The sequence below is a fragment of the Delphinus delphis genome, chromosome 14 (genome assembly GCF_949987515.2).
Source record: "Delphinus delphis chromosome 14, mDelDel1.2, whole genome shotgun sequence".
Taxonomy (NCBI): Eukaryota; Metazoa; Chordata; class Mammalia; order Artiodactyla; family Delphinidae; genus Delphinus; species Delphinus delphis.
In genome coordinates this window covers 49,171,987-49,185,434 of record NC_082696.1, presented here as the reverse complement: position 1 = coordinate 49,185,434, position 13,448 = coordinate 49,171,987, and the positions used below count along the sequence as shown (strand labels likewise).

The window sequence follows — 13,448 nt, the reverse complement described above, 5'->3', positions numbered from 1 at the left end:
GGCAGTTCTAGGGCAGATGTCCCTGTGGCTGGGGCTCATTCTTGGTTTCGGAAGGCTCCTTGCCTTGTGGCCCACTCCATCTTCAAAGCCAGCAACGGTGCATAAACCCTTGTGCTTCGAATCTCTCTACCTTCCTCCCCTGCTTTTAGAGGATTCCTGTGATTACAGTGGGCCCACCCGGATAAGACAAGATAATTTCCCTATCTTGAAGTCAGTGATTAGTAATTTCACTTACATCTGCAAAGTCCCTTTTGCCATGTAATGTAAAATATTCATGGGAAACTAGGGAGGAAAGGTCATGGGGCCAAGTTTCTTCCTACCACAGATATCTCAGAAGAATCTCAAACTGATCATTTCTGAGACAGGAGCTCTTGACTCTGCCCCAGACCTGTTTCTCTACTTGTTTCGTTTTTTGTTTCATTTTCCACCTCAGCTCCTGCTGTTCAGTTCAGAATCCTAGGAATCATCCTTGAGTTCTTTATTCTCCTTATCCTCCCCCATCTCATCTCTCAGCAGATCTTTTTGGCTCTAGCTCCAAAATATATCCCAGACCCTTCTGCTGTGTTTCATCCTTACTCCTGCCGGGCTGGTGCGGACAGCTGTTGGCTCTCATCTGAACACCTGCAGTGGCTCCTGATTCCTCCCTCTGCCTCCCTCTTCTCCTCTTGCCCTTCACAGCAGCCAGAGTGATCTTTTCAAGACTTAGATCTTATCACTCCCCTCTCAGAAAACCCTTACAGGGCTTCTGATTGCATTTAAAAGTCACGCTCTTCACCGTGACCTACTAGGCTTTGTGTGCTCTGCCTCAGCTGTCCCTAGTCCTGCTCTTTCCTTTGCTCCCTGCCCTCCAGCCCCCTGGCATTCGTGCTGTTCCTGGAGCTGCCCAGCCTCTACCCACTTCCCTGACCACCCGACCTGAGTGTCCCTCTCCTTTCTCATCACTCTCTCGTCACTCTTTTATTTTTTTCATAGAACTTACATCCTCTGGAAGTACCTTGTACATTATTTACTTGTATATTCTTTTTGTTTCCCACTGTGGAACATAAGCCCTACGAGAGCCAGAAATCAGCCTTGTATAGACTGTATCCCTAGTGTGGGACATAGTAGGCTGTTGGATAAATGAATGAATGGTGTATTTTTTTAATTATGAAAGTAATATATGTTAATTATAATTATAGAATAACTCACAAATCATGTAATCCTCACCTTTCAGAGATAGCAACTTGTTCATATTTAGCAGAACATGATCCTTCTAGTTTTACTATACAGGTACTGTGTATCTGTTTTTGCCCTTTTGGATAATGTGAGTAATCTTTATGACCCTGAATATTCTTTTACAGCATGATCTTTGGTAGCCTTTGGTAGGCTTGTAGCAGTCTGTTCTTTAGAAGCAGCATAGGGAGGTTATTTGTTTTTAGTGTGCATTTAGGTTTCTTTTAAACAAACATCTTTGAACATATACCTTTTTTGCATATTTTTTATCTTATGAAAATTTCAGAAGCATATTTATTAGTTCAGAGTATAGATATTTTCAGGACCTTTTAAAAATATATATATTGCCAAATAGCCTTACCAAAGGATATAGCAGTCAAGTCCCCCTCAGCAGAGTATAGGAGAGCTCATTTTGAAAAGTATTTGCCAACTTAAAAGGTAGAAGATGGTATATTGTTTTCAGTTTGCATTTGTTTAATAACTAGTACAGTTGAGTTTATGTATGTTCATTGTCTACTTGTTTCTTTTATAAATTGCATGTTTTTCTTTTTCTGTGAGGGTGTTGATCTTCGTTCTTCTTACATTTAATTGGTATTTATTTCAACGTACAGTGTGAGTAGGGATCTAACGTCACTGTCCACTCCCCCACAATGGTTAAACAGTACTGTTTATTGAATAGTGTCCCTTTCCATTACTGATTTCAGAGGCCACTTTATCACGAACTTAATTTAATATTAGGTCAACAAACATTCTAGTTTCCAAGTTAAAATTTTTGGCTAATTAAAAAGAATTGTTATATTCAAGCCTGACCTATTTAAATACAGTGCATAATAAAACTGGTTAGTGTTTAACCTGTTTGGATGGAGTTTGAAAGGTGCATATTCTTTTTCCCTTTAGAGCATGATTGATTACAAAAGTAGATAGTCATTTTGCCCTCTTGTTATCTGCAACTGCAGAGAACCTACCTGTTTTAAGCTTTTATCTGTGTCCAGAGTACTGCTGTCTTCCAGAAGGTGATAGCCTTATTTGCAGTCAAAAGTAGCCAGGAAGATTCTCCGGCTCATTAGGGCTGGCCTTAGATTCCAAGCTTAGTATGTGACCATAAATACTATGGATATATTTTAAGTTATAAAAACAGCAGGACATTCAAGAAGTCTCCATTATGATCCTTGGAAGGAATATCCTTTATTTGGTTATGTTTTTCAATCTTACATTTTATTATACTTGCTAAAAATTAAAGGAAGCTATTAGTAAGCTTAATAAAAAAGAAACTCCTTGAAAACATGGCTGAAAAATGGAAAGCTTCTTAAGATAGTATTAAGATATTTTGGGGTACTGCAGAGGATGAATTATTGTGCCATTAAGGCCATTCAAGAAGCATAAAGAATATAATTACTATAAAAGCAGTATGTTTACTTTCATATTGTGTTAAGAGGGTGAAAATTGGGGCAGTAATGCCTGTGTCATTTAGTACTTTGATGTTTTCACTCAACAAATGGAAAAAAGCTCCAAATATATTGATCATATAAACACATCCCTTTTATATATTACTTTTAGCCTAAAAGGTAAGTGCTGTTTTAATGGAATGCTTCCTGTCAAAATATATAACTGGAATACATGTTTGATGTACCGTATTTCATTTATGCTTCTGCCAAAATGACCAAATAGCCCAATGAGAACAATGTTGCTAATTTCAGATTTTTCTGTGTTTCACTATAGCTGTTGGAAGGAAATTGATTTTATGATAATGCTATTCTGTTTCAAAAGCAGTCATTTCTATTGTGCTGTCTTTTTGGTTCTGTGCTCATTTTCAGAAAGAGGTTATTATTTATATTGTGGAAGCCTGCCCCAGACTTGAATATACAAGGGATCGGAGATGAGAATGGAAAGAAGGAAATGAGGGGAAGGAGTGAAGGATGCTAGGGAGGGGACAGTGCAGAATGGGAAGGATGGCTCATGAGGTGGCTTCAGTGCTTATCATCATTTTTACCCAAATATAATTGGGAAAAAGAAGAGATACAGCATATATATATGTAGTCAATTTTATTAGTTCATATTACCTTTGAAAAGGTAATTTTGGAGTGGTTGAATGGTTAGAATGAGGCTGTTTTCCATGTGCTCAATCTGCCTTCATTATCAAACACAGCTGTAGGAGACAGAAAATGTAAACATTGTCTCTGCTAAAGAAATGGAGAATGTCTTTTCATGGATTAAAAGCAGAAACTTGGAAGCTGACTTGTTCAAGGTTGTGCAACAGAATATGGGTAGAAATTGGGTCACTTTATTTGTCTCTGACATCTCTACTTGTCTTTGCAATAAAGTGAAGATGCCCTTTGTTTTAGGTAGACTAACACACAGTGAGAATGTTTTCTAAAAATACAATCACTAAGGTACTTGGCAGTTCTTGAGGATTTTTAAGAGTCTCTCAAAATTCAAGAAGCAGTTTATGTTCACTATCCTCTGTGTTATGAGAGGTACAGAGTAAAAAGGAAACATTTTGAAGCAAGATTTTAATTCTCAAAATCTTGGCTGTTTTAGATTTTGTGTATGTGTGTGACTTTTGAAGTATAAATGCTATTATTTTCAGAGGTATGTTCTATGAAATCACAGTTGTACCATTATCCTCCTAAGAGAACATTCCCCTGAGTTGTTTATGTCAGTAATGGATTTCCTGAAATACATATTTTTGCTTTTTAGATGCTGATAGACAAGATTCCATTAATCTCTTCCTGGGAGTTTTCCATCCCACTGAAGGGAAACCTCATCTCTGGGAACTCCCGACAGATTTTTATTTGCATCATAAAAATACCATGAGACTTTTACCAACAAGAAGAAGGTATTTTTTTTTTCCTAGTCTACTATGTAAACTCAGATTTGATGTTATTATGAATGTGAGATAGTTTTCTTTTTGAGAAATGGTCGTATAGGCTAAAGTAGTCAGTCTTGCTACATGTTTGCCATGAGGAATTTAGTATTGTTGATGTCCTGATAGTAGGTTTGGGAAATCATCATTAACAAATGCAGTTGTTTGGCATTTTCCATAAGATATAAAGTTTCAGAACTTAACCATTGAATGTAATTTGAAGCTACACTCGAGCAAACCATTAACATCATTTTTGACTGGTTCCCACAAATGTGGAATGATAAAGAACTCAACATTTCAGGAGTCAATCTTAGACATCCTCACTTTGGAATTCCAACTCTCTTTCCTCCAAGAAGCACAAGGAACTCTTGGTGACACTAGGGAGGACAGGAAACTAGAGCGGTGGCGTTAAGGGCAGATACCACTCCCACCACCCCTACTGCTCACTCTGAGCTTTCTAGAGTCATTCACCAGTATCAGTTATTTTGATGACAGTTAAATTGGTAGTAATAGTCCCCAAAGAAATGAACTGTTTCCCTGAGGTGTTTTGACAGGACGCCCTGTAGCCCAGGCCTCAGGGTCAGGTAGAATTGGAGTCTCTGCAGTGGTGTGACCTTGAACTAGTTATTTCATCTCTCTAAGCCTCATTTTCCTCATGTACAAAAAGTAAATGACAGGACACACATCACAAAGTCATTGTGAGGATTTAATAGAGGACTCTAACATTTTTAATTGAAGAGTCATGTACTAATAATGGGCAGCATTTTTCACATACGAGGTTGGAGCCTGGTGCCTTCTGCTCAAAGGCCTGTGATGTCAGGTTTGCTCCTAACGCTTTCCTCTCACAAGATCGGTGTGATGTAGTCCTTATTTTGTGCAGAGATGCCTCTCGAGCACTACAGGGGTCATTGCCAGTCTGGGCTAATTGTGTGGACAGACCACGAACAACTGGTGAATTAGCAAGTGCTGATGTTACAGCTGTTACCAAATTCTGTGATACTTCAGGAATATTTAAAATATTAAGGAAACGTCAGAGTTTATATGTTTCTCAGCTTTGTACTTTTAAGTACATATATTATTGGAATAGCCAGCTTAATACTTGAGCTTACTTTCCCTATAAATGAAGCAGTTCTGGTTTTTCCACTACATTTAAGATTAATAAATGATTGCTTTGAATTTCTGCTGACAAAAAATCTGGAGCTAATTACGTTTATTTGATGAGAGATAAGTGTAAATACCCATATTTAGCTTTGTTGATGCAGCTGACTATGGGTAAATGTGGCTGACTTTCTAAAACTTTATATTAACTTAAAGTATTGAAGGTCTTAAGATACAACTTGGGAACAAACAAAACTCGATTTTCTGTTGCTGAAATTAGCTGGTAAATTACAAGCGTAAGTTAAAACCACTTGCTTACCTTGAGTAACCACTTGCAGTGTTGGCGCTTATTTGTGGGAATAAAAGGAAGCTGATGTTACATTCCCATTTTAAAAAAAAAAGGAAACTGAAGTGCAGAGAGGATGTGTCTTGACTGAGATTATTCAGCTGGTTAGATGGTACAGCAAGGATCAGCTAGAAGTCTCCCACTGAAAATAAACTTTTATCAAAGTAGATACTATGTCTCTCACAGTTGACTTGGTCTCCTGGTTTGTTTGGGTTTTTTTCACTAGAATGTCAAAATTCCAAAAATTGGTTTTTGGCATCAACAATTGATACTCCTCATCCACAGTACTTATAAAGACTGCCAGATAAATGTCAGTGCTTTATTTTGGACTTTCCAGTTATTTTGATGACAGTTAAATCAGTATTATAATTCTCAGAAGGAATGAACAGTTTAGCCAGAGGCAGTAACCAGACAGGAGCATGGACGTCAGGGTAGAGCTGAGTTGGAATTTCTGCAAGTGTGTTACATCTGGAAAACTTGTTTTCTAAACATCTGGAAAACTTGTTTTCCCAACTGTAAAATGGAGACGACCATACACACCTCACAGGTCATTTTGAGGATTAAATGAGAAAATGGGCGGGAAGTACGTAGTACTGGGTCTGACACACAATCAACACAGTCCTGAAGCAGCCAGGCTCTGGAGAGACTGCCTGCGTTTAATACCTGTGTGACCAGAGGCAAGGTCCAGTTCTCAGTTTCCACATCAGTAAAATAGAGATAATGGTAGTGTCTGATGTGTAGGTTTTTCTGAGAATCAGATGAGATCATATAAATCCTTAGCACATAGTAAGTCCAACAGGTGTTTGTATTGTTATTATTTTTTTAAGGGATTACATTCCCTAGTTGTAACATTTATTAAAAATCATATAGGATGGCCATAAAATCTAGAAACTTAGATAATATTTTATCACTTATTGTAACATAATATCAATGAACACTTTATTATGTATTCGCTTGTGTTTCCAAACTTGGTGACCATCATGTATTTTATACTGTGTTTATCAATGATTTATTCTGAAACAACATTTTTATTGAATGATAAGGGAAGGGGGGGAATAAACCTAGCTCTGCCTAAAGTTTGTCCAAACCAATCCTCTTGAGGTAACTACTTTTGTGACTCAAAACCCCATGTTTATTGATCTGTTCAAAACCACTGATTGAAGCTTTGTTCTGAAATAGGTTAATATGTCATATGTCATCTCAGATGCCATTTATTGAATGAGTGTTGATAATGTCACCAAGATATTTTTAGACTTTAAGCATTAATTATCTCATTGACTCAGAGTTGGGAGGTTTCCTGGCTCTATTCTCTGTCTGATATGTGAGTTCCCTCTGTGTATTCCCAGACTATGCTTGTCTGGCCCTGGTTTGTCAACAGGGGCATGTCTGGTTGAGAGGTAGTTGTTTTCGGACAGTTCACTTACATGATTCTTCCTCATATCATGCCGATATCTGCTTCTCTATAACTTTACCTAGTAATCTTAGTTCAACCCCTGAGACCTTGAGAACACAATTTCCTCATCCACTTGATAGTCTTTTAAATAGATGAAGACAAGTTCACATGTTTGCAAAATCTCTTCTTCTCCAGGTTAAAAATGGCTCCACTTTCTTAGCTGTTTCTCCTATACTGTAGTTCTAAGTCTGTTTAGCATTCGGAAGGCTCTCTTCTGTATTCCAGCCTATGTCAGTGCTCTTTTTAAACTCTGGTATCCAGACCTGGGTCCAATAGTAGTCAGAGTTTGGTCCGATTTGTGCCAACTGTTATGGGACCATTGGTACCATTATTCCCCTTGTCCTGGATAATCTATTTTTTAATCTTTAAGTGTAAGATTACATTAACTATTTTCAGTAATGCCATTGTAATGTTAATTCCTTGGGCTTCCTATCCATTGGGACTCCCAAGTCTTTTTAACATGTCCTACTGCCACGCCTTATCTGTGCCATCTTGTCATGCTTGTATATGCTTTGCCTGCTTCCAAAAAAAGTATGTAAATATATATCCTTTTTATTAACTCTTTCCTCGAGTTTTGTAGCTTCTTCGGAGTTAATCAGCTGGCCATCTTGATCCTACAAGTCCTTGATGACATAGGGTAAGTCCTTGAATAGAGTAGGGTAGATGGCAGAGCCCTGTGGGATACCATCGCACAACTCCTTCCACCTTAACATTGTTTTGTGATGTTTGGTTGGAATCATTTAGACAGCTGTAACTTACTATGCTGTCAACGCTTGACTATCCTGTCATCCTGCTCACATTTCTCTGTATTGTTCACATGTATCAATATCAACTTGGCTTTGCTCAAGTCCATATATATTATTTCAGAGGGCTCCCAAGTTTACTAGGGGAATTAAAGAGTCTTTTAAGATCTTCCTAACCTTTCTGTGTGAGCCAGTGGAATTGAACACTCTTAATACTGAGGACTAAAAAAGAGAAAAGAAGCTGACTTACTAGGTATTTATGCAAAGGAGGAAGTGGCACCAACCTGCACTCTCCTGTCCTCTGATACCTGGTCCCAAAGCAGATTTCTGTCCCAGTGCAGGTGCTCTTCCTCTGGGTGAAAGTGCCTGGTGGGTCGGGTGATGAAGGTCCCCCAGTCCTGGGTTCAGTCCTCTTAGATGCCCTCCTCGTCCATCCATCTCAGCCCAGCTTCCCCAGGGCAGGTATTTCTTTGGGCTTCTTTGCTTGAGACCCACTCAGAAGAGTTGGACCTTTATTATTTATTTGTTTGTTTGTTTATGCCTCACCGTGCAGTATGTAAGATCTTAGTTCCCTGACCAGGGATTGAACCTGTGCCCCCTGCACTGGAAGCGTGGAGGCTTAACCACTGGGCCACCAGGGAAGTCCCAGAGTTGGACTTTTAAAAAAGTATTGTTAAGTTGCTTTATCTTGCTTAGGGAGATACAGTTTAGTAATATTAAAAAAAAAAATTACGGCCTGGTCTCAAAGCACTAATACTAAAAAAAAGCACTAATTAAGATGATCCTCTTAATTCTTTTTCTCCACATGGTACATTCTGAGTTAAAACACGTTCTTTATAATGTTTACTTCTTTTTCCTAAGTAAGCTCATCGTGTGCACCATTTTTTAGGAAATTACTTAACGCAAGCAGATACATTCTCTTGCTCACGTGCGAATTCTCTCTCTCTGTCTCTGACACACACACGCACACACCCCCATGTCTCTTTCATTCCCCTGATCTGATAGTCTGAATAGCCTGGTGTGGCTTGTTTTTGTGAATATATGTGGATTCATAGAAGCCACTGGTCATCTTTTTAGGTTACTCACAGTATGTCTCTAGTAAATATCTGTTTCATTATCTCGCCTGCACTGACATCACACTTATCGCTGTACAGTTTTTGGAATCTTTCACCCTCTCACTTTTGAACATCAAGACTGCATTTGCCCATTCCCATTGTCAGTTCTGTTCTTCACTGTTTCTTAAAAGATTATTGGTCTCAACTGTACCAGGACACTTGAGTGCTCTTAGAGAGATTCTGCTGCTTCCTTCCACCTCTTAGGCTGTGCACAGTTCCCTCTTATCTTGTGTATTTCTCTTTCCAGCATGAAACTTACTATGCCTGGTGAAGATGGAAACAATACTGGAATTAAGTAGCTCTATACTCTCTGTCATTATTTTCAACAGGGCATTTCTAACGTATAGAGCAGTACTTGATACACAGTAGGTGCTTAATAAATGTTGAAAGACTGAATGAATTCTCTGTAAGCAGCAGACTTATCCCTTTTCTGTTCTTTTCATGCTTTTAAAGCCTTGCTATTCAAAAAGTAGTCTAAGGACCAGCCCCTTTGGCATCACTGGGAGCTTGTCATAAATGCAGATTCTCAGGCCCCACCTACTGAATCAGAATCTGCCTTTTCACAGGATCTCCAAGTGATTTTTGTGTGTACACTGATTTTGAGAAGCACTGCTCTAAGGCATAACTTCAGTCTCAAGGCAAAACTTTAGGAGTCTTTGCTGTTATCATAGTACTACCCACCTTACCCCCACAGGTCACTAGGCTCCCCGGCTCTTGTTGGTCATCCTTGGTCAGTATCTGCTTGCCATCTCTAGGAGAGTTCTCTACGTTGCCTATTTCCTTTAAATACTCCCCATTCATCATAATTGGGGTTATTCAAGGTCGTAATGTCAACATTTTATTTTTAGAAAGCCTTTCATTTATTTTAAATGATCTTTTAGCATTTTTGGCTGTAGGCTCTTTTCTCTGAACCTTTTGAAAATGTTTTTTTTTTAATTTGATATCCCATTTTACATCATTCCCCTTCCTAGCTCTCATTAGCTTTGATATAGCATTTTCCTCATAAATATCCATTTCATCAGAATTTGATTTAGAATTAAATTCAGTGTTCAGAGAAAAGGCAGTTCAGGATCCTTTCAGATTCTCTGAGTTTTCTAGCAGACCTCCAGATGATTGAAATTCCCAGCCTTACTCTGACTGGCCTCTATAATCAAGTAGTGAATGTTTACAGTTCAAGATTAACAGGGGCTATACTATTTTTTAAGGAAATTTGTTCTTTAGGCTTATCCATTTACTTAATGATTTTGCTGAACTGTTTAACCATATACACAGACCCAGACACATAGAGCAGAGTAGAAAAAGTAACCTAACTCTGAGATAACTACGCGCAGGAGAATCCTACTTGTAGGACTAGGGTCACAGTCCCGCTGCTCACCGGGGGGCGGGGTAATAAAGTAGGCACAGTCAACAGCAGCTCATAGAGTCTGGCTTCGTGTACCCGAATCATTTTTAGCTAAAAGTAGGTAACATCACAGCACCTTGACTCTCAGACGTGTACATGGCATTTTTGTAGATCTATGATGTAGTTGAAACAAGAAGCGGTTGGGAAAGGAAAGAACATGTTAAAGACCTACTGTGCCAAAAGCTTCACAGCCGTGTTTTTAAAAGCATCTTACTCTAGACCATACACCCTTTTATCCAGCGAATTGTAGAAAATCTACATTTACATTTGGGCCATCTTATCTCTTTTTTTTTTTTTTTTTAATAGTTATACTTACTGGTGGACACCAGAGGTAATAAAACATTTACCACTGCCTTATGATGAAGGTAGGTATACTGTTTCTCTTTTAGTTTTTATACTGATATGTTTTGGAATTATTCTTAAATGAGCTTGATGCATTCAATTCTTTGCATATAATATTTTATTAGAAAGAAATGAATGACTACTCGCTGTTACGTTGCTATTACAATAGATAGGAGATTGTAACATCTTAGCTTTTTTAAAAAAAATTTTTATTGGAGTATAGTTGATTTATAATGTGTTAGTTTCAGGTGTACAGCAAGTGAATCAGTTAAATATACATCTGCTTTTTTTTTTTTTAAGATTCTTTCCCCATATAGGCCATTACAGAGAATTGAGTAGAGTTCCCTGTGCTATACAGCAGTTATCTATTTTATATATAGTAGTGTGTATATGTCAGTCCTAATCTCCCAATTTATCCCTCCCCCCTACTCCCCTGGTAACCACAAGTTTGTTTTCTACATCTGTGACTCTACTTCTGTTTTGTAAATAAGTTCATGTGTACCTTTTTTTTTAATTCCACATATAAGTGATATCATATGATATTTGTCTTTCTGCGTCTGACTTATTTCATTCAGTATGACAGTCTCTAGGTCCATCCATGCTGCTGCAAATGGCATTTGTTCTTTTTCATGGCTGAGTAATATTCCATTGTATCTATGTACCCCATCTTCTTTATCCATTCCTCTGTTGATGGACATTTAGGTCGCTTCCATGTCCTGGCTATTGTAAATAGTGCTGCAGTGAACATTGGGGTACAACATCTTAGCTTTTTTTTTTTTTTTTCCATCAGAGGCATAGCATTTTACTTTCAATCAGGATTCAAACCTAGTACAGAAACATTAATACCAAAAGGTAAATTTGTTCAAAAGGTAGAAATTTAATATAAAGATCATTTTGGAGGTTGTATACCTGACAGAGGAGCCACCAACTGCATCTGGAGTTCCTTACACACGCTCTGTGTACCATTCATCACTGTCACGCTCTGAGGAGCTCCTAATCTGCCTCCTAAAACCTTCCTCCAGCCTCACAGAGGAGAGGAGTGAACTCCTCAGAGGGAACGCACTCAAGATTATAACTCCGGGCCACAGAATTTCCTCTGATCTTTCAGGAGGAAAACAGTAAATAGAATTAATTAATGAATTAATTAAAATTTTGAATTGCCTCCCCAAATTGCAAGCATTTATAGTTGGGAAGTTCTAATTTTTTTTTTTTTACATCTTTATTGGAGTATAATTGCTTTACAATGGTGTGTTAGTTTCTGCTTTATAACAAAGTGAATCAGTTAAGGGCAGAGATTGTGTTATACTTTTATCTAAGTAGCCTGATACGTTATATTGTATCTTACAGTTATTAGGTATGTCCCTCAAATGTTTATATAATATATTAGTTCATCATTTAAAATTAGTACTTGATGTATGTCTAGATATTTGGGGGGAATGGGGAGGAAGTGAAGACCCATTCACAAGGAGAAATAAAAACTTTTCCTCTATCTAAGCAGTGAAAAAAGTACAGATGTGTGTATAAAAGTACATTTTAGTCACTGAAGTTTAAATTATCTATTAATTTGTCAGAAAGGCAGGAAAATTTTTATATTAAAAGAATATAATTTGTTCCCAAATTAAATAATTGACCAGTTTGCAATAGAGTTTATTCTTGATTCTGTTACTGATTCCCCTGACCACGGGCAAGCCAGTTTTCCCAGTTGTGAAAGGATATTAAGATCTATTGCCAATCTGGAACGTTCCAGTTGAGGACTCCATTTAGTCATGGTTGGCCATCCCAACTTTGGGTGGTGAAGGCCATAAAGTAAAAAAGGTTGCAAATGACTTTCGATTCTTAATAAATTATTAATTAACTTCTAAAAAGTATTTGTTACCTTGAAATTCTGGGCAAAATCATAACTCACATTGCTAAGATTTGGTTGTTCTGGGAAAAAGGATAGGACTTCAACAGCCTAATATTGCCCGTAAATAGGATTTGAAATATAAAGGAAAATTTAGTGAAATTGCATAATTTTTATCTAGAAGGCAGAGGGTATTTATTTAAGAGCAAAAAGGAATTTAAAGAACTGAATAATTGGATTTCTAAAATAATTCCCCACTCCTACCCCGCTTCCAGAGGTCCCCACCTCCTTAGAGTTTGTCACGCTCAGCTTTGCAGTATATATTCTGTGCACATATCTTGTTCCTCTTCCAAGCGTGAAAGTGCCAGAGGCAGGAGCTGAACTTGTTCAGTGCGCTCCGCTCTCTGTGAACACAGTTGATATTACAGAAATATCTGAGAGATGTAATCTAAAGGCTTTAAGAGTAACAGGCAGTATCTCTCTTAGTTATCTGTGCTGCGAACTTAAAGAAGTTGATAGTGAAGAAGTTTCACAAATACGAAGAGGAGATTGACATCCACAACGAATTTTTTCGACCATACGAGCTGAGTAGCTTTGATGACACCTTTTGCTTGGCTATGACGAGTTCAGCGCGGTATGTTGTGAGTTCTCTGAAACTGGAAGAATTGGGGAGCTATAGTTTTCCTAGTTTGTACAGCTATATCTTACTTTACTCGGAATCTGTTCTGTAAGCCTGCTAGCAGGTGGTTGTCCAGCCTCTGAATTCCTCCTGCGATTGGGAGCCCGCTACTCAGGAGGCTGTCCTTCTACAGTTAGACAACTGGAGTTAAATTCTTCTCTTAGATAAGTTGAAATCTGCCTCCCTTCGGTCCTAATTTTTCATTTGGAATAAACTCAGCTTCTTAAGTTGAACTTAGAAATTGAGAGCCAGCATAAATTAGTGGACAAAAGGCATAGTCTTTGGTATTAGAAAGGCCAGAATGTGAATCTTAGACCAGCCATTGCCTACCTGTGTGACCTGGAGAAAATTA

At 38.0% G+C, this 13,448-nt stretch overlaps 1 protein-coding gene across 1 annotated transcript in view; it reads left to right on the top strand.

The window, feature by feature from the left end:
- FIG4 (FIG4 phosphoinositide 5-phosphatase) overlaps nucleotides 1-13,448 on the top strand; it is a 130,102-nt gene that overhangs the window by 69,349 nt on the left and 47,305 nt on the right. The window contains exons 16-18 of the mRNA XM_060030106.1: nucleotides 3,910-4,048; nucleotides 10,539-10,597; nucleotides 12,904-13,051. Coding sequence (XP_059886089.1) covers nucleotides 3,910-4,048; nucleotides 10,539-10,597; nucleotides 12,904-13,051 — 346 coding nt within the window. The remainder of the gene's footprint in view (nucleotides 1-3,909; nucleotides 4,049-10,538; nucleotides 10,598-12,903; nucleotides 13,052-13,448) is intronic.